The following is a 21,767-nucleotide window of genomic DNA, read 5'->3' as shown; positions in this document are numbered from 1 at the left end:
AAGTAAATATATTTCCAGACCCTTCCTGTTCAGCATTCCTCTCCGCTCCGTTACAGTTCGCTCAGTTGTGGCAGCTGGAGAACGAGGCAGCGGCGGTGGAGCTGGCGAGCAGTGAGGTTAGCCAGCGTCTGGACAGCCTGGACCACAGCCTGGACACCCTGGAGCAGGAGAACACGGAGCGCACCAAGCTGCTCGCCACCTGCCAGGCCCACATCACCAACTGTGACATTGTCATTGAGCGTAAGCAGGCCACCATCAACCTCTACAAGAAGAAGATCCAGCAGATCTCAGCCACTGGGGTGAGGAGGGGTGGTGATGATCCACACAAGTTTTCTAGTTCAGTGTATCCTATATTTGTATCTCTCTTCATTGTTAAATAAATGTTAAAATGTTAAAATGTTAAAAATGGAAGCACAGAGGACGGAGAAGTGGAATCAGAATCAGGCTAAAGAGTTCTGCTTACCGGCCCGCAATCCCATCGATTCTGTTGGCGAATGTACGTTCGCTGGAGAATAAGATGGATGATCTCCGTGCAAGGATTAGATTCCAACGGGACGTGAGGCACTGCAACATCTTTACGGAGACATGGTTGAAGCCATCAACACCGGATCACAACATCATCCCATCTGATTCCTTCTCTGTCTTCCACGCTGACCGAACAGAAGAGTCGGGAAAGTCCATAGGTGGAGGGGTCTGCTTCCTGACCAACAACGGCTGGTGCAGTCCCAAGGAGGTGAAGATTATTTCCCGCTCCTGCTCGCCGGACCTTGAGCATTTATCCATCCTTTGTTGCCCGTTTTATCTCCCCCGGGAATTCACAGCAATAATTGATCTCCCCCGGGAATTCACAGCAATAATAACAACAGCAGTATACATCCCACCGCAAGCCGATACCGCCAAAGCTCTGGCAGACCTACAAGACTATTTGAACTAGCACCAAAACAAACAAATCATAGCCGGCAACTTCAACAAGGCTAATTTAAAAAAAGTTATGCCAAACTTCTACCAACACATAACATGCACCACTAGGGGGGGAAATACGTTGGATCACTGCTACACCCCTTTCAAACAGGGCTATAAGGCAGTACCAGCACCTCCGCTAGGTAAATCTGATCACGACGCCATCTTTCTTTTGCCCGGCTACAAACAGAGAGCCAGAGAGGCTGTTGTGTCGTGAGAGGTGAAGCAGTGGTCCGAGAGCTCAGAGGCCACGCTACAAGACGCACTGGATGACGTCGACTTGGGCATGCTCCGGTCGAGCTCCAGTGACGTCAGTGAATATGCTTTATAGCAACGTTAGCTGACGGTATTGTCCCCACAAAAAAGGTGCAGGTTTTCCCAAACCAGAAACCGTGGGTGGACAACTCCGAGTGGCCCTGAATGCTCGTACCGCTGCTTACAACTCGGGCCGAGCATCGGGAAGTATGGAAGAGTACAAGGTAGCAGCCTATATGCTACGCAAAGAGGTTCTGGCTGCAAAACAGCGATATGCGAACAAGATGGAGACACAGATGGCACAGAATGACACGAGAGGCTTATGGCGGGGAGTACGAACGATAACTGATTATAAAGTCAGCCCCCCCTCAATAGTGAGTGCCGATGCCTCTCTCGCGGATGAACTCAACTCCTTTTACGCCAGGTTTGGAGCGAGCTCACCGGCTAACAACGTCATCCACGGGGGGGGGGGGCACACTCTCATTGACGGAACACAGCGTGAGATTAGCGTTCATGGGTGTAAATACTCGGAAAGCTGCAGGCCCAGATGCAGTCCCGGCGGGCATTAGGGGGCTGGGCCCGCCCACTGAGTCAGCTGTGCCCACCCTGGTAAATTTTTTTTTTTTTTTTTTAAGTCGACTATCCAAATCCTTAGTCGGGGACAGCCCTAGTGGGCACTGATGTCAACAACAACACTACTGAAGCTAGCACGGCACTCTGTGAGAATTCGTTTTCTACCCTCAAGAACGTTTTTACAGAACATCGCCTTAGTATGCTTCATCGACGCAACTAAGGCCAATTTAATTCAGTTGGCATTTGAGAAGGACTTAACAAAAAAGTTCAGGAATGAGTGGAGGGGCAGTGTTTTAAGAAGATTTCACTCTGTCCCCAAACGCCGCTTGCCGCTCTACTCATGATGGTGAGTAGCCTGTGGAGGAATTTCTTTGCTTTTTTATGCACCTTATTTTTGTCAGTTCAGTTCAGTTTGTCAGTGAATTCAGAAGTGTTGAATAAATGGAGACTTTTCAAAGATATAGAATAGAATAGAATAGAAATGTATTATCCTGAGGGAAATTTGACACTGCAAATCACTCAACATTAAACATTTAGACAGAACAAGTCACAAATAAGAATAACAAAACAAATGGCCTAAGAATACAATAAAATTAAATAGAATAAAAATTTAATAAAAGATACAGTAAATAAATACAGTAAAAATATACTGAAGTCTACAGTAGGTGTAATAATGCACAGTGCTGTTTAAAAAGTAAGAGTCCAGGAAGATGGTAATTGTCACTCTCTGCTCAGTGATGCAGTGAGGCACAGTGATGCATTGTAAAGTCTGATGGCTGTCGGAATGAAGGACTTCCTGTGCCATTCAGTGCTGCATTTAGGTAGTGTGAGCCTATAACTGCTCCTCCTGTCAGCCAAGTCTGTGTATAGTGGGTGGGAGGGGTTTTCCCTGATGGCCTGGAGCTTAGCAAGGTTCCTCCTCTCCGCCACCCTCGCTAGAGTCCAGCTCCACCACAACAACGCTACTGGCCTTCTTGACCATCTTATCCAGCCTGTTTGTGTCCCCTGCTCTCAGTCCGCTGCCCCAGCAGGTCTGTTATATATATCCGTTCAGTCTGTTTTTGCATAAGTGAAAGTTCTTAAGATAGAGAGAAATTAGATTTTTCAATTGCCTCTCTGCTGTTTAGTTCAGCACCGTGGGCAGCGCCAAGCAAGCCACAGCGCCGTTGTCCCAGCTGAAACGTATAAAAGGGAACCTGTGTTGAAAAACCATTGTGCCCCCCCGAGAACATTTTATGCCCCCCCACTAATTTGTTTCTGCAGCCTGGTCTGCCCAGATGGGATAACAGGACGAATACTTAAGTCCTGTGCAAATCAGCTGGCCCCAGTCAGTATTTACATCCATATTAAATCTATCCCTGGCTGAGTCTGTGGTCCCTGCCTGCTTCAAAATGTCCACTATAATCCCTGTGCCAAAAAACTCCTCTCCAGCAGGCCTTAATGACTACAGACCGGTGGCACTCACCTCTGTGGTCATGAAATGCTTTGAGAGGCTGGTCAAGGACCACATCTGTGCCTCTCTCCCTAATAACATGGACCCACTGCAGTTCGCATATAGGACAAACAGGTCCACTGACGATGCGGTCTCCCAAGTACTACACAACACACTATCTCACCTTGACAGTCAGAAGGGGGGCTATGTGAGATTGCTGTTCATTGACTATAGTTCAGCTTTCAACACCATAGTCCCCACCAGACTGGTTGACAAGCTGATCGATCTGGGTCTGAGCTCCGCCATGAGCGCCTGGATCCTGGACTTTCTAAGTGACAGGCCCCAGGCGGTCAGGGTGGGGGGTCATACCTCCAGCAAAATCACCCTGAGTATCGGGTCCCCCCAGGGCTGCATTCTGAGCCCCCTGCTGTATTCACTGTACACACATGACTGTGTGGCCAGGTTCAGCTCCAACTCCATAGTGAAGTTTGCTGACGACATGTGGTGGTGGGGCTGATCTCTAACAATGACGAGAAGGCCTATCGGGAGGAGGTTGATGAACTGGCACGCTGGTGCCGGGATAACAGCCTACTCCTGAACATTGGTAAAACCAAAGAGCTGATTGTGGATTTTAGGAGAATACAGCAGGGGACACACACGCCACTGTGGATAAACGGGGCTATCGCGGACAGGGCGAGCAGTTTCAAGTACCTGGGAGTCCACATCACAGAGGACCTGACATGGTCTACACACATCGATTCTGTGGTGAAAAAGGCGAAACAGTGCCTCTATCACCTGAGACAGCTAAGGAAGTTCAGAGTATTGGGGAAGATACTCCACTCCTTCTATTCCGGGGCTGTAGAGAGCTTTCTGACTGGAAACATCACTGCCTGGTTTGGAAACAGCACGGCACAGGACAGGAAGGCACTCCAGAGAGTGGTGCGCTCAGCAGAGCGTACTATGGATATTGCATTACCACCCCTGCAGGACTTATATAACAGGAGGTGCAAATCCAGAGCCTGCAGAATTATGAAAGACCCCCACCACCCCAACAACAGCCTGTTCAAGCTGCTGCGGTCAGGCAAGCGCCTACGGTCACACGCTGCAAGAACAGAGAGACTCCGGCTCAGCTTCTTCCCCCAGGCCATCAGAACAGGGGCGGGGCTAGGGGGTGGCTACTTGGGCTCAAGCCCCGAATGTTTTCTGAAAAGCCCTGAATCTATTTAAAAAAGAAAAAGAAAAAAGAAAAAAGAAATATGTTTTTTTTTTTTTTTTTTTTTTTTGACAATTCATCATTGTTACATGAAAATATGTTTGCACCAGATTTAGCAGAAGCTAATTTCCATCTGTGGTCTATCCAGCTGCTAACTGTATTTGAGTGAGTTAAGTCTTGGTGTCATGGTAGACTCAGACCTAAGCTTTAAATCACAATCAACAAGTTGACAAAAACTTAATTCTTCCACCTTAGAAACATAGCTAAAGTACGGCCATTTATGAATCAAAAGCGCGCTGAAAACCAGATCCATGCCTTTATCTCAAGCCAACTCGACTACTGTAATGCACTCCTTACCGGCCTCCCGAAAAAATACGATGATAACTATTTTATTGCAATGCACTATTGCATTATTTTATTCTATTTTACTAACTATTTTATTGCACTGCACTATTTTACTTTGTATCAGTGAATCATAGACGCCTGGCCATAAGAGCATTCGGAGCATCTCTGCTCTCCCACTATTGAACTTGGGGGAGCAAAGGTATGCTCTTGCTCCACCACTTTTTGATCATATGAAAAATATGATATATCCCCCCCCAATATATAAATCTAACCATAACTACGTTATGGTTAACTGAGTTTTATAGTGAAAAGAGCAGCTTTATTGGTCAAGATTGAAGGCTCTATATTGCAGGAAATTGCACGTACAGGTTAATTAAATTCAAAAAAAATCTGCCACCCCTTGCATGCAAAAAAAAATAAAAAAAACATTTGTTGAAAAAAAAAGAATTGAAAAAAATAAAAAATAAAAGGGGGGCACCTATCTGGGCTAAGCCCCGGATCTCCTATAATCCTAAATCCGCCCCTGCATCAGAACACTGAACTCTCCACTCACAAGTACACATGAGCACACACACACACACACACACACACACACACACACACACGCACACGCACACGCACATGCACGCACACACACACACACACACACATGCACTAAAACAATCACTTTAAACTAAATGTCACTTTAAAAAATAGAAAGTCACTTTAAAGGAAGGAGGTACTGTATAGTATAGTTTAGATACATTAAGAGTTAAAATTGTAAATTGTATATTGTATAGTAGTGTATAGGAACCAGTTTCTCAGGAACTTAGCATGTCTTTTTTTACCATGCATATCTTGTGGCTTACCTATTTAATTTTTTCTATGCCTATTTTATTATTGTATTTTGCACAATCAATGCATGACCACCCGCATTTCACTGTATGCCCTGGCATGTATGTGACAAATAAACCTCTTGATTCTTGATTCTTGAAATAGATAGACACTCAGCCACTAGATGTCGCACTAGAGCACCAGCATGTCATATAACCAACATTCATTTTGGACACCCAACATTTTTTTAAATGATGAATTCATTCATTCATAATTTCTGGGGGGGGGGGAGCAATATTCTGCACCTTTCTAAAAGCCATTTTTAATGATTACTCTACAAATGTTATCTATAGCACCTTTAAGTAATTAGTGGAGAAAAGAAATGTATATATACTGTATATACATACGGAGGTACCGTGAGTATACACTGTACTGCAAGTAAACTCACTCCCCCTTAAAAGGCATCCAGACACTACCAATTCACCTCTTGGTATAGTGGTCTGCGATGTCGCCCGTGGCGCGGGAGACCGGGGTTCAACTCCCACCCAGGGCATGTCAAATAAGACCGGTTTCATATATATATATATATACTGATTAAGCACTGGTTGAATATATGACATATAGGAGTAGCTGCAGAGTTAACCACAAGATCTCTAGTCAGGTAAAGAACCATTTGTAAGATGGCAATTTTAGTATATATATATATACTAAAATTGCCATCTTACAAATGGTTCTTTACCTGACTAGAGATCTTGTGGTTAACTCTGTAGCTACTCCTATATGTCATATATTCAACCAGTGCTTAATCAGTGGGGTTCATCCTACAGCATGGAAGGAAGCTAAAATCATCCCACTTCCGAAAGACAAAAATAAAACATTTACGGTCCAAATAGCCATCCGATCAGTATTTTACCGTTGCTAAGCAAAATAATAGAAAAAATAGTATTCAAACAGGTCATGGATTACTTTTTCAATAACAATCTGCTCTCAGCCTTTCAGCATGCATACAGGGAAGGTCATTCTACGAGCACTGCACTCTTGCAAATGAGTGATGACTGGTTATCAAGTATGGATGACAAGAAATGAGTAGGTGCCGTTATGTTGGATTTCAGTCCAGCATTTGATGTAATTGATCATACCTTGCTTGTAGATAAGCTACAGTGTTACGGTTTCACCTCCAATGCACTATCATGGTTTATTAATTATCTCTCAGGGAGACAACAGAGTCTTCTTTAATGGCAGCTTTTCAAAATGGAATCCCATTAACTGTGGGGTTCCACAAGGAAGCTGCCTATAGGGCCTTTGTTATACTCCATCTTTACCAATGATTTACCGTTGGCTGTAAAAAAAAAATTTAAAACAATTATGTATGCTGATGACACAACATTATACAGTGCAGCTACATCTGAGCAAGATGTAACTGACACCTTAAACAGGGCCTTAACAGACATTTATGAATGGATTGAGTGCAACAAGTTGGTGTTAAATATCTCTAAGACAAAGGCCATTGTGCTTGGATCTAGACACACGTTGGGCATTTCAGATTTCAGATTTCTCAGTTAAAACTCAATTGGCACCACACAAATTGAACAAGTGAACACAATAAAACTTCTCGGAGTTACTAGTGATAGCTCCTTATCTTGGTCTAAACAATACTCAGAAAAAATAAATAATGCACATCCTCCATTTGTTGGTGCTGAGCCAAACTGTAAAAACAGTAATACATAAGAACAAAGCGGGGCTCGCAACTCACTTGTATTTAACCTTTATTTTACCAGGTAGTCACTTGAGATCAAAGATCTCTTTTTCGAGCAAGACCTGGGCACTTGTAGTTCCAAGGTGATTTAATAGACAAAAAAAGGCAGTAGATGTGACGTTTCGACCTTACCGGTCTTCCTCAAGCATGCCGGTAAGGTCGAAACGTTGCATCTACTGCCTTTTTTTGTCTATTAAATCACCTTGGAACTACAAGTGAGTTGCGAGCCCCGCTTTGTTCTCATTTAGAATACTGCCCTGTTATCTGGTCGTCAGCTACAAAATCGAATTAAAAAAAGTTGCAGGTTGCTCAGAATAAAGCGGCTCGCCTGGCACTAGGCTGTTCATACAGGACAAGTATTGGTTTTATGCATGAACATCTGGCATGGCTGATGGTTGAAAATAAAGTATCGATGAGTCTTCTAATGCTACTGCGGAACATTATTAGCACTGGTAAGCCATCTAGCTTGGCTCAGCAGTTAGAAATGACTTCTGAACATGGTTACAACACTAGAGGGGACGCTTCTGGTAACATCAGAACAAAATCAGCACCAAAATGACATTTTCTCAAACTCACTGGCATATATAGGTCAATAGCACTCCGGAATGCTCTGCCGAAAAACATCTCATCCACAATACATAATAAAATTACTTTCAAAACAAATATTAAGAGATATCTTGCAAACATGTCAAGTATGTAACTGTTATCTGTGTATTATCTTTTTTTTGTTTGACTGGAATGTTAGATTTTATAATGTGAATTTGTATATTTGTATTAATTTTTAATTTGTGTTTTGTCAAGTATGTAACTGTTATCTGTGTATTTTATCTTTTTTTTGTTTGACTGGAATGTTAGATTTTATAATGTGAATTTGTATATTTGTATTAATTTTTAATTTGTGTTTTGTTTTAATTTTTTATTCGTATTTTTTGTTGTACATTTGTATGGTATTTGTTTTGTCCAGGACCCCAGGAAGACTAGAGGCTCTTTCATGTGTCTCTAATGGGGATCATTTAATAAACATAAACATAAACATCTAAGAGCAATGGTGTATTGATGATCTGTGTATATGCATGTGTGTGACATACATATCAAATCAAACCAAATCTAATGTATTTGTATAGCCCGAGATCACATGGAATAGCCCCCATGGGCTGTACAAGTCTTCTTGTACAAGTCAAGAAGAAACATCACAATAGATCAAAAACAAAAACCACCATAAAGCGACACTCCCAGATTTTCCCCAATGAAGATAAGGAACGACTCACTAAAAACCTAGCAATAGGAATTTTTTTTTAATTATAAATACCATATCCCCTTCCCTAGCATGCAGACCTGGGCCCTATGGAGAGCCTGGCCAATTACCTGACCAAGCAGCTGGAGGAGCTGTCGGGGGAGATCAAGGGGCAGCAGCAGTTCTCGATGAGACAGCAGGGGGAGCTACTGAGTCTGACCAGGGAGAAACAGACCAACAGCGGAGCCGCGCTCACACTGCAGACAGAGTACACCATCCTGCAGCAGTTGAAAGTGCGCACGGAGAGTATGTACATGCACGCGCACACACACACACACACACACACACACACACACACACACACACACACACACACACACACACACACACACACACACACCACACACACACACACACACACACACACACACACACACACACACACACACACACACACACACACACACACATACACATATCCATGGGTGATGACGTCCCATTATAAATACAAAGGTTCTGAAATTCATCTGACAGGTGTTGAATGATGTAGGTATGAAGTATGTAGGTGTTCCTGTACTCTCTCTCTCTCTGTACACCCTGACAGACAACTACAGTACCCCTTCCCCCAGCCTAGTACAGGGAACGTTGCTCAATGACTGTCACACTATTGAACTTTGCCGTTCCCCTGGAAAAGCCTGTAGGCAGCAGCATTGTGACAGTGTAACAGGTCAAGATGGCACTGGCATAATGGGTTGTAATAAAACCATCTGCAGCATAAAATTATTCGATCACAACCTGGGTATCCTTTCTGTGACAAGTAAACGCTTACAATCTAGTCTTTCCGGTTCTTCATAGCTCACGTGTCTCTGCCTACTCAGCAGCCTAATTGTTATGTAGTACGTACGTAGTATTTTGTATGTAGGTAGGTGTAGTAATAAGACTCAGGAAGCAGGTTACTCTTTTAGCCTTTTAGTCAAGCAGGTTAGCATGGTAGGTTACACAGCAGGGTACATCATAGATATCTATATAGAACACTAGATAGCTTACCCGCGCTGCCGGCCAATGTAGAGCGACGTCGTCGTAGGGCGGCAATCTTGCTCGAGGCAGCTCAGCTACTGATAACATCCATGTCTACTTTTTTACTTAAAGGCAATTTTTTTTAATTTTCTTTTTTTACAAACCGATTGAATCATAGCCACGTTAATAATGCTTGTAATAAACCAACCCGTTTGTAAATCCGTCAATATTTCAGCGAGTTATGAGTATTTTTGTCTGTGCAGCTCACTCACCCTCATTCAAGGCTGACTCGAGCAAGATGGCGGCGGTTCAGTGACGCTGGTGACTCCGCCTTAAGCTATCTAGTGTTCTATATAGATATCTATGGGGTACATTCTGTCCTATTCTCCTTCTGCGTGTTCACTTCTTCTGCACACTTCAGCTGTAGGCATAACAGGGCATTGTATCAACTACGCCCCATAGTGGAGACTCTTGGGAAGTAAATCTTCAACATGCATTACAGAACACAACACTACTAGTACAAGTACTTACAGTCAGGGGTGCAGTCGTGCACACACGCAGTTACACGGCGTGTTATTAGTAGTCACTCAGGGCAGAAGTGCGCGCAATGATAAGTACCCGGCCGTTGTAGAAAGCTACCCGGCCGGCGGCCGGCACTTCTCACCTAGACTTTGCATAATAATAGGAACCTACGAGAAGGTGGGGGGCTGCTTGATCTCCATTGTTATGCATAATAATCATCTGTTCTGTGCGCAACTGAGGGAACATGTATGCGCGTGCGCGGGAGCGCGCGTGGCGTGTAACCAGTTCCCATATTACGACTGCACCACTGCTTACAGTAGTATGTATTCCTGAACCCAATAAGAACAGTACCTAACTATAAACACCAAACTGCTGTTGCCAGTTCTGTCTTGTTGCCACCAAGGCCATTTTTGAAAACCACTGAAGGTTTTTTTAGCTGCGGATGTGGACAGGAAACATTTGTCAAAACACCCTTTCCATCACGTTGTGTAGGCACACACACACACACACACACACACACACACACACACACACACACACACACACACACACACACACACACACACACACACACACACACACACACACACACACACACACACACACACACACACACACACACACACACACACACACACACACACACTGTATACAGTTTATTCAGCTATATCCACTCTCAATTCACCCTGTTGCACATGAAAACGTGTGTAACGTTTTCCGACTGTGGCCAATGGGGAAAGATCAGCAGCCCTCAGTTCATGCTGCCCTCATGCTATACTGTACCTGCTATACTGTACCTGTTATACTGTACCTGTTATACTGTACCTGCTATACTGTACCTGCTATACTGTACCTGATATACTGTACCTGCTATAATGTACCTGCTATACTGTACCTGTTATACTGTACCTGTTATACTGTACCTGCTATACTGTACCTGCTATAATGTACCTGCTATACTGTACCTGATATACTGTACCTGCTATAATGTACCTGCTATACTGTACCTGTTATACTGTACCTGCATCGCCAATGGCAGTGGTTTGACCGTCCCAATGATGAACCACTCAACTGTGTCATACCATGTAAATGTGTACAGTCACTCAAAAACAAAACAATCTTACCCCCCCATCTCCGTCCCCCCGCCCCCCTCTCCCCCCTCCCGCCCTCAGGTGAGCTTGAGGTCGAGCGGCGTGAGCAGGTGGAGGTGGACAGACAAATGAAGATGCTGAGAGGAGACACACTGAAGCTCGACTCACAGCTCAGTGAGAGTGGACACCTCGGACATGTTCTGGAGCAGGACAACATGCTGATGGAGACCCACGCCCGGCACAGACTCAAGGTTATAGCTGTGTGTGTGTGTGTGTGTGTGTGTGTGTGTGTGTGTGTGTGTGTGTGTGTGTGTGTGTGTGTGTGTGTGTGTGTGTGTGTGTGTGTGTGTGTGTGTGTGTGTGTGTGTGTGTGTGTGTGTGTGTGTGTGTGTGTGTGTGTGTGTGTGTGTGTGTGTGTGTGTGTGTGTGTGTGTGTGTGTGTGTGTGTGTGTGTGTGTGTGTGTGTGTGTGTGTGTGTGTGTGTGTGTGTGTGTGTGTGTGTGTGTGTGTGTGTGTGTGTGTGTGTGTGTGTGTGTGTGTGTGTGTGTGTGTGTGTGTGTGTGTGTGTGTGTGTGTGTGTGTGTGTGTGTGTGTGTGTGTGTGTGTGTGTGTGTGTGTGTGTGTGTGTGTGTGTGTGTGTGTGTGTGTGTGTGTGTGTGTGTGTGTGTGTGTGTGTGTGTGTGTGTGTGTGTGTGTGTGTGTGTGTGTGTGTGTGTGTGTGTGTGTGTGTGTGTGTGTGTGTGTGTGTGTGTGTGTGTGTGTGTGTGTGTGTGTGTGTGTGTGTGTGTGTGTGTGTGTGTGTGTGTGTGTGTGTGTGTGTGTGTGTGTGTGTGTGTGTGTGTGTGTGTGTGTGTGTGTGTGTGTGTGTGTGTGTGTGTGTGTGTGTGTGTGTGTGTGTGTGTGTGTGTGTGTGTGTGTGTGTGTGTGTGTGTGTGTGTGTGTGTGTGTGTGTGTGTGTGTGTGTGTGTGTGTGTGTGTGTGTGTGTGTGTGTGTGTGTGTGTGTGTGTGTGTGTGTGTGTGTGTGTGTGTGTGTGTGTGTGTGTGTGTGTGTGTGTGTGTGTGTGTGTGTGTGTGTGTGTGTGTGTGTGTGTGTGTGTGTGTGTGTGTGTGTGTGTGTGTGTGTGTGTGTGTGTGTGTGTGTGTGTGTGTGTGTGTGTGTGTGTGTGTGTGTGTGTGTGTGTGTGTGTGTGTGTGTGTGTGTGTGTGTGTGTGTGTGTGTGTGTGTGTGTGTGTGTGTGTGTGTGTGTGTGTGTGTGTGTGTGTGTGTGTGTGTGTGTGTGTGTGTGTGAGAGAGAGAGAGAGAGAGAGAGAGAGAGAGAGGTGGCTCTGGCTAAAATGCAACATCTCTTTGCCAATGTACACATCCCTCTCAAGGCACTGAGAGAAATGACAAACAAAACTGTTCAGCTGGTCAGAAAGTGGGTAGGCCTCAACACACACTCCACACAGGGCATAATCTTTCTCCAGGGAGGGCTGGGAGTCCCCAATGTCGAGTGGACCTACATAGCCACCAGGCTATCCCACCTGCTACACATGCTTAATAATGATGATGTCACCGTCATAGAAATGGCCAGGGCCTCTCTCCTGCTGGATCTACGCAGAAGGAAGATTCCCCCTGGCCAGCGCAGACCAGCATAAATTCCTCGGCTTCAGGAGGAAAGACTGGGAAACTGGACTCTCAGGCCAAGGGCTTCAGGGTCTGGTCTGACTGGCCAGATCTCAATGACCTCTGCAACCAGACTGGAGTTCAGCTGAAATGGACAAGACTCAACACACAGACTGAAGTCCCTGTCTCTGATGAACTTATCATCACAGACCCCTGTGTGGTTGTGAAGGCCAACATCACAGCACCGCAGGAAGAGACTGTCGAACTGCACAGAGACTCTGCAAGGAGAGTTCTGCTTAGCATGAAGCAGTCTGAGATCAGGCAGCACTGGTGTGGACTCAGATTACAGGGAAAGTTAGCCTGTTTGGAGTTTGCTGACCACTCAGTCTCACACTCAGTATTTAAGAACGCCACTGTTGGTGAGGATGTTTTTAAATTTACCATCAAAGCAAGACTGCAGGTATTACCCACTAAACACAATCTGTCCACTTGGTATCCTCAAACTCACAGTCCATTCTGTTTAAACCATCAGGATTCACAACAACACCTAGAATCCATTGCACACATAACAAATGGATGTAATGCAAACACCTGTACATGGCTCGTCATGACCGCATTGTGGACATTGTGTCTGATGCGGTACGGAACATCTCACCATCTAGTGCAGCAATGTACAAACATGCTAGAGTGCTACCAGAGTGGTTTGGTCTTACCAAAACATGCTAGAGTGCTACCAGAGTGGTTTGGTCTTACCAACAATACACCGGATGTTGTTTTTGTTGACACCAGCCACAGGGAGGTGCTGGTCATAGAAGTAGGCTGTGCATTTGATCTGTACATGGACCAGGCCTTCTGGGACAAGTATATCAAATACCAACCACTGCTCAATGTGATGGCTGACCTTGGGTACAGGTGTAGATATAGTGTACTTGTATTCGGAAGTCTTGGCCATGTATACAAATGCACCATGACCGGGCGGTCTGAGAATTGCTGCAATGTCTAAAAGAAAAGCCAAACAAATTGCCAAATATTGCTCTGTTTCGGCTATTATTGGCAGCTTAGCCACGTGGAGAAGGAGGTGCTATGTGTACCCTTAAGTGTTCAGTGCTGCTTGGCCCCGATATATTTGATTCCCTGTTTATGTAATATAATTTGTGGAACCAAATAAAGTATTCAAATGTGTGTGTGCATGTGCGTGCGTGTGTGCGTGTGTGTGTGTGTGTGTGCGTGTGTGTGTGTGTGTGTGTGTGTGTGTGTGTGTGTGTGTGTGTGTGTGTGTGTGTGTGTGTGTGTGTGTGTGTGTGTGTGTGTGTGTGTGTGTGTGTGTGTGTGTGTGCAGGTGCGTGTGTGTTGTTTATGGTGCTTTTTGTACATTCACATTTGATTATATTTAGTCTGTTCTTGGTATATGTTGAAATGTCTGTTGTTATGTTGTTATGTTATACTAAATACTATGAATGCAGTACATGTGTATCTATCTACTATTAGCTCTGGTGTTGTTTGTTTAGGAGGCAGAGAGAGACTTCATAGAGATGCAGATGAGACTGGAGAGGATCCAGATGGAGAAGGAGGGGCTCCTCAACAGTCTGGTGGAGGCGGAGTCAGTCACTATTCACTCACTACACATGTTATTATCACATAACAGTCTGGTGGAGGCGGAGTCAGTCACTATTCACTCACTACACATGTTATTATCACATAACAGGCTGGTGGAGGCGGAGTCAGTCACTATTCACTCACTACACATGTTATTATCACATAACAGGCTGGTGGAGGCGGAGTCAGTCACTATTCACTCACTACACATGTTATTATCACATAACAGGCTGGTGGAGGCGGAGTCAGTCACTATTCACTCACTACACATGTTATTATCACATAACAGGCTGGTGGAGGCGGAGTCAGTAACATATTCATTCACTACACATGTTATTATCACATCCACATGTTTATACTGAATGTTTGTGTGTGCACGCCAGGCGACATATCATGCTGTGGGAGAAGAAGATCCAGATGGCGGAGGAGACGCTGGTGAACTCTGAGGTGGGCCAGGAAGACATTCGCACCATGAAGGCAGAGATCCACCGCATGAAGGTACAGTAGCTGCCTTACTGGATGCTTCCTCGTGGTGGGGGGGGGAAACTGTACATTGGAGGTGGTTGGGTGGGTGGGGTGGCGGGGTTGATTAAGCGGGGTGGGGGGGGGGGTAACTACATTGGATTGTCGACGAAAACCTTACTTAGTCCCAAGAAGAGGGTCTTGTGTATTATTGGGTTAGGACATTTATTGGTGCCAGTTTCTAATTGCAGTCTCCCGTAGGTGCTCTTTGAGAGTGGTTTTGAAAGTGGGTAGTGATTCACATTCCTTTACAGCTGTGGGTAGGGCGTTCCACATTGATGTGGCATAATTAAGAAACGTGTTTAGTACCTTGTTTGAGCCGAATCTGGGTTTAACATGATTTGTGGAGCTCCCTCTGGTGTTGTGGTCGTGGTATTCACTGACCTTTGGATGTGTGTGTGTGTACTGTGTGTGTGCGTGTGCGTGTGTGTGTGTCTGTGTGTCTGTGTGTGTGTGTGTGTGTGTGTGTGTGTGTGTGTGTGTGTGTGTGTGTGTGTGTGTGTGTGTGTGTGTGTGTGTGTGTGTGTGTGTGTGTGTGTGTGTGTGTGTGTGTGTGTGTGTGTGTGTGTGTGTGCACGCGCGCCCCTGCAGGTGCGCTACTGCCAGCTGATGAAGAAGCAGGAGCATCTTCAGAGGGAGAGTGAGGCAGCAGTGAGCAGGAGGGTGAACACCGATCTTCACAGAGACACTCAGGCTCGGTCAGACAACAAGCAGATGACTCACACCAACCTCCTCTGCACCATCCAGGGCCTGCGTCGCAGCCTCCACAACACACACAAGGTAGGGTTCGGCTGAGTCTGAGACTGTGTGTATGTGTGTGTGTGTGTGTCTTGTCAATTTAGCAATTATGTAACTGAAAGGCAGCGGTGGAAGAAGTACACAGTTCCTTTACTTAAGTAAAAGTAGAAATACCCAAATAAATTAGTACTCTGGTAAAAGTAAAAGTCCTCCATTCAAATTCTACTTAAGTAAATGGTAAATGGCTGCTTTTTTATATAGCGCTTTTATCCAAAGCGCTTTACAATTTTGTTACTCACATTTTACCCATTCACTCACACATTCACACACTGACGGCAGAGGCAACCATGCAAGGTGCCAACCTGCTCATCGGGAGAAATTAGGGGTTAAGTGTCTTGCTCAAGGACACATCGACACGCTGCCCGGGAATCTAACCGGGAACATCCGGATTGGCAGACGACTGCTCTACCTCCTGAGCCACTGTCGCCCCTAAGTAAAAGTAGAGAAGTATTTGCAATTGAATGTACTTAAGTATCTAAAGTAAAAGTATGCATTCTACATTTTACATTGGAATACATTGTGTATTCCAATTGTTACATTCAAGCCTAATTGACTTGCCCTAAGGCCTGAGCCGTCAGGAAAATATGGCTTGTTTCCCCGGTAGGCCTTGAATGTAAACAGGTGGACACAGGAAAACGGACAAGTGTTACCAAAAATAACAATATTTATTTCTAACAACTATAGCTAAAGAACAAAAAAGAATGGAGAGCTGGGTGCTCCAGTCTCCATGGTTCAGGATATAATAAAAAAAAAAAAAAGTACATGGACAAGAATAAAGCAGCAAGCAAAAATGGTCGAAGTGGTAAGAGCACAAGGTGAGCACTTCAGGTGAGACTCTGGAGAACTGTGACGAGCGACCAGTGACAAGCGACACTGCAGCCTGCACTCTGAGCTGCTTTCATAGGGCGTGGTGCCTCATCACCACACCTGTGTTAATTACAAAAAGCGGCCATTTTAATTACAAGGAAAAACAACAGAAAGAAACAGTGTGTCAATCACAACCACCAATTAGTGACAACACACTTAAACCACAATGTGAATATAGACCACAGACAGTAACCCTCCACCATGTGAAAGTATATAACACCAATGCTTGGGAGCATTCAATCCTCGATCCATTGACCTTTAAAGGTTATGTTAAAGTGGTATGTGGTCCAGTTATGCTGCCCTGATTACGTCATCTTGAAGTTGACAGGCTTCAGATTTGAAAGTACATAATCTTCATATATATTTTTGGCATGTTTTCTATGCAAAATATTTTTCTTCAAAGTAACTAACTGATGGGTTCAGATAAATGTAGTTGAGTAAAAAGTACAATATTTCCTTTGAAATGTAGTGAAGTAAAAGTACACATTTTCCCAAAATGTTTATACTCACGTAAAGTACAGTACTTGAGTAAATATACAGGTCTTTGATAATCTGACTGCATTTACAATGTTTATGTCCTTTGCCTATTTGTCTATAGGGAGGTGTAGTCTGACGTCACTTTAGTTTCCCACGCGGTCCACCCGTATAGGGATTTATCATTAGGAAGATGAATTATCGGCTATCGTAACAATTCTGCCTCATGAACATTGGCAAGCTTTCCATTTTTACACAAAATGAGTTCCCTTCTATCACTAACATTATAATTATATTATTATTGTGTGTGTGTGTGTGTGTGTGTGTGTGTGTGTGTGTGTGTGTGTGTGTGTGTGTGTGTGTGTGTGTGTGTGTGTGTGTGTGTGTGTCTGTGTGTGTGTGTGTGTGTGTGCGTGCGTGCGTGCGTGCGTGCGTGCGTGCGTGCGTGCGTGCGTGCGTGCGTGCGTGCGTGGGTGCGTGCGTGCGTTAGGGTGACCAGGTGTCCCCCTTTTGGTTGTATTGTCCCACCATTTGAGACCGCGTCCCACATATTGAGAGGATGTCCCTCTTTTCGAAGCAAAAAAAAAAATATCGACCACAAGACATTCCTGTCAAGTGATAAAGTTTGAATATTTAAAACAGATGTTAGGTGGTAACAAGCCGGCTGCCAGTGCCAAGATGAATGTGGAGAGATATAATTCTGTATTTAATTTGTATTTATTTTGATTTAACCTTTATCTATTCGGTGAAGACGAGTTATTCTAATAAAAAAAATTACATTATCTATCTGTCCCACTTTGTCCCACCAAAATCTTACTGTTGTCCTGCTTTTGGACTTTTTGCATCTGGTCATCCTAGCGTGCGTGTGTGTGCATGCGTCTGTATGTATGTACAGTATGTCGGTAACACATTCGTTCACACTCTATTGTCCTCAGCAAATGGCAGAGGGTGAGGGGGAGGTCAGGGAGCTTAAGGAGAGCCAGGTCAGTGTGAGCAGCGGTCTGGTGCTCATACAGCAGCAGCTGGCAAAGCTCCACATGGCCCACCCCATCCTGGCCTCAGACCTGCTGCACCTACAGGACACCAAGGACGGGGTAGGCACTGCAGTACGGACAGAACCACATTAGGGCTGTCCCCGACTAAGGATTTGGATAGTCGACTTTGATTGGCCGAAATTTGCAGATAGTCGCAAAAGCATGCAATTGGTCCACTGATGGCTACATCTTGATATTTGTCTAGTCTAGTGTGTTCATTAGATCGGTGAAATCCTCTTTCAGTGCCTCTGTGCCCATTTTCTTAGGCAGTTAGCCTTGCTGGTATGTGCGCCATTAGTATTAGCCACGCTTCTAGGCCTCTTTGCTTCTGGAAAGAATGATTAAAAAATACATAGTTTCAAGTTTCTTTAATAGTTGTCATACAGAAGTACAGAATACTTTTATACAAAATGCTTCTTTCTGTTACACTCCAGAGACTGTGCTAGACAAAACCATAAGTATGAAATAAAATAGTATAGCATGTAAAAAATACAAGTAAAAAATAGAAGTCACGTACGTAGACACAGTGTTCAGTATATCATGTACAATGTATATATATGTGGGCAAAGCGCTCGCCACCAACGCAGGATATACTGGTATCGAGCCCAGCTCTTTTTTTGCATTAGACTAAAAGGTTGGCAGTTGACTACGGCTCTTTTCGATCGATTAGTCGACTATTCGACTAATCAGGGTCAGCCCTAAACCACATACAGAAACAGGAAGTTGAAAATACTCACAATTCCCATTGAGCAAGGCATCTGCTCCATTAAAGATCTGCTCTACAAAGGCAGACCATTATGTAGTAGTAGTTACTGAAACACCTAGCCTGGGTGAAGCGGCTAAAAGAAAACGTGTATGTGTTGTTTAAAGGGGAACTATCTTATAAATGGCCTTTTTGAGTGTTTAGCATTGTTTCCTAGCTATGTGAACTTATATTAATATGATCTATGTCTAAAAATTCTCATATTGGCGCATTCTTCCAATTCTCCTCTCACAATATTCACCCTCACTGAACTGAGTCGTTTGAAAATGTGCCTATATGTGATGTCATATAGTCACTGCTGCATGTTAATGTTCAGGCGAACATGACGCGGCGCAGTGGTTTAGGAGCCCAGGCTCAAAACAGCTCGAAATCTTGAGGTAGAAAAATGCTGTTTTTGAGGACTTGATTAGAAATACAAAACAATGAATAAAAAAATATATATATATTACAGAGGTGTTCCATAGACTCACAGGAATTGTGTAAAAGTGCCCAAATAGTGAAAGAAATAGTAAAATAGTTCCCCTTTAAGATAAGATAAGATATAGGGGTGGACGGTATAAACGGTATACGGTATAAACGGTATGAATTTGCGCTACGGTATGGATTTTGACTATAATATACCTTGTGACCGGTAGACTAGAGCAGCTAGTCACAGCAGTAGCAATGACGGTAACGTTACTTGACGATTCACTCAACGTTTGCAGTGGTCATTGCATAGTGTTTAATTGTACTGAGTTTTTCTCCACTTGCTCACGGACCTTGCCATATAGTTTTTGCATTTCAATTTGGCTAAGGAGGCTGAGAGGAGACTTGCTTTAGCACAGCAACAGGCTAACGTGACTCTGCGGCACCAGTCCCATTAGTGAGGAAAGGGGGGGGGGGGGGGGGGGGATATATTGACGAGGCTTGACAACAGAGGTTCAAAGATAACTTCACATTTATTTGGCTATTAGTTTCTTTATATCGCTTTATCCATCGGGGCTGCTCCCGTTTCCAACTGGCCGGAATCCACAGAGGCTTTGCGCACTTTTTCCGAAGCAAAGCCGGCGCATCGCGCTCTCAAATGAATGAAATGAGGTTGCTCATGTGTAAACAATTGCTGTATATTTAAATGAGGTAACATGGGCGGAAAATCTCCCCTTTCTATGTAAATGAGCCTCTAAACAGGTGATCATGGCAGCAGTAATTGTAGCAGAGAGGCATGACCGTGAAAGATATTATAGAATATCTCGAAGGACAATATCAAATCAAGCGCATGTAGCGATACCATGCAATCCTACTCATTATTTAAATATCGTTATATAACATTGTGGGCCTTGGGGTTATGCTCGTATATAAACAGAATCTAACTTGTTCGAGAAATATAAAGCCGAGTGCCATAGCCTTCGCAACGCGTGATTTAGAAATAAGGCTATAGCACTGACATTTCAAATGATTGGTTCTGAGATGATGATCAATACAGTAAACATTTATTTCTGATATAGGTGCTGATCAGCAGTAATGCAATGTCATGATTATTATTATTCTGAAGTTATTATTATTATTATTATTATTATTATTATTATTATTATTATTATTATTATTATTATTATTATTATTATTATTATTATTATTATTATTATTATTATTATTATTATTATTATTATTATTATTATTATTATTATTATTATTATTATTATTATTATTATTATTAAATTAAAAATGAATTAATAATGAATTAATAAGAACTCCTCTCCTTCACCTAATTATGAAATCAGATATAGGCCAGGGCCCTCATTTATCAACGTTGCGTACGCACAGATATGTGCGTAACCCGTGCGTACGATCATTTTCTAAGCAAAGTGTGTGACTTATCAATTTGAACGTGAACTTGACTTTGTGCGTATATTTACGCTCAGCTCAGGGCATGCGTACCTGGCGCCCGGCGGTAGAATATGGATAGTGCAGAGGGACGGCATATGCTCTCATCAGTTTCATGCATTAGTTTCAACGCGGAAATAAGCTTTTGTTCATTAGTTTGACTGACGTGTTCTGTATGACTCCCGTAATTCATTATAGTTCATTGTAAAATAGCAACAGTAGTGTAATTATGGTCAAACCTCTATAAATAGCATTTGGAATAATAGGTCTTTCCTTCTGAATGAATGCAGCATGGTTTATATATAGCGTTATCGGAATATACGGGGTGTACTGACTGCGCTCCGCGTAACTCAACTCGTTATTATTTTGCGCATAGATTGCAGAAATACGGGAACGTTTTGATTATATTTAAAAGGCTTTGCCATTGTTAAACGAAACAAGTGGAATTTCGAAGCTGTAAGCAGAATACAAGTCATATGAACACCCACGATATAGTGTTCTTCCCCCTTCCTACTGTATAAGAAAGAATTAAAAACGCATTGCAACGAGAACAGAGGTTATTTGTTGAGTTTATGTGTATACAAAACCCTTGCAATAAATGTGTCTTAAATGAATGAAAAGCATACATGCTCTGGATACAGGTAGCATATATCGTGTGGGTGATATGACTTGTATTCTGCTTGCAGCTTCGAAATTCCACTTATTTCGTTTTGTGTCAAAGCCTTTTAAATATAAATCAAAATGTTCCCGTATTTCTGCAATCTATGCGCAAAATAATAACAAGTTGAGTTCTAACAAAGAACGTATTACATGCTGGGTAGGCTGATAGAGTAAACTGTAAATGAAATAGCCTATAACATTATAAAGGATAGGCTATGATAGCAGGGTCTTCCCAACCTTTATTCCCCAGAGCCCCACGATTCCTGGGAGACATATAGGAATATGATATGATATATTATATATGCGCAAGTTACTGTTGCATAATGTAGGCTATGGCTACTATTATGTGTAATTCATATAGGCTACCTAATACCG

At 43.6% G+C, this 21,767-nt stretch overlaps 1 protein-coding gene across 1 annotated transcript in view; it reads left to right on the top strand.

Moving 5' to 3' along the window:
• The window catches only part of ccdc40 (coiled-coil domain 40 molecular ruler complex subunit), a gene marked incomplete at both ends in the record, with an annotated part of 61,118 nt that overhangs the window by 33,624 nt on the left and 5,727 nt on the right, over window positions 1-21,767 (top strand). Inside the window, 7 exons of the mRNA XM_084318355.1 lie at window positions 57-299; window positions 8,674-8,887; window positions 11,293-11,462; window positions 14,327-14,418; window positions 14,798-14,912; window positions 15,528-15,716; window positions 18,011-18,169. Coding sequence (XP_084174481.1) covers window positions 57-299; window positions 8,674-8,887; window positions 11,293-11,462; window positions 14,327-14,418; window positions 14,798-14,912; window positions 15,528-15,716; window positions 18,011-18,169 — 1,182 coding nt within the window. The remainder of the gene's footprint in view (window positions 1-56; window positions 300-8,673; window positions 8,888-11,292; window positions 11,463-14,326; window positions 14,419-14,797; window positions 14,913-15,527; window positions 15,717-18,010; window positions 18,170-21,767) is intronic.

The sequence above is a fragment of the Notolepis coatsorum genome (genome assembly GCF_963971535.1).
Source record: "Notolepis coatsorum genome assembly, chromosome: 7".
NCBI lineage: Eukaryota > Metazoa > Chordata > Actinopteri > Aulopiformes > Paralepididae > Notolepis > Notolepis coatsorum.
The sequence above is the reverse complement of the archived record's forward strand: the minus strand, read 5'-3'. Positions and strand labels throughout refer to the sequence as shown.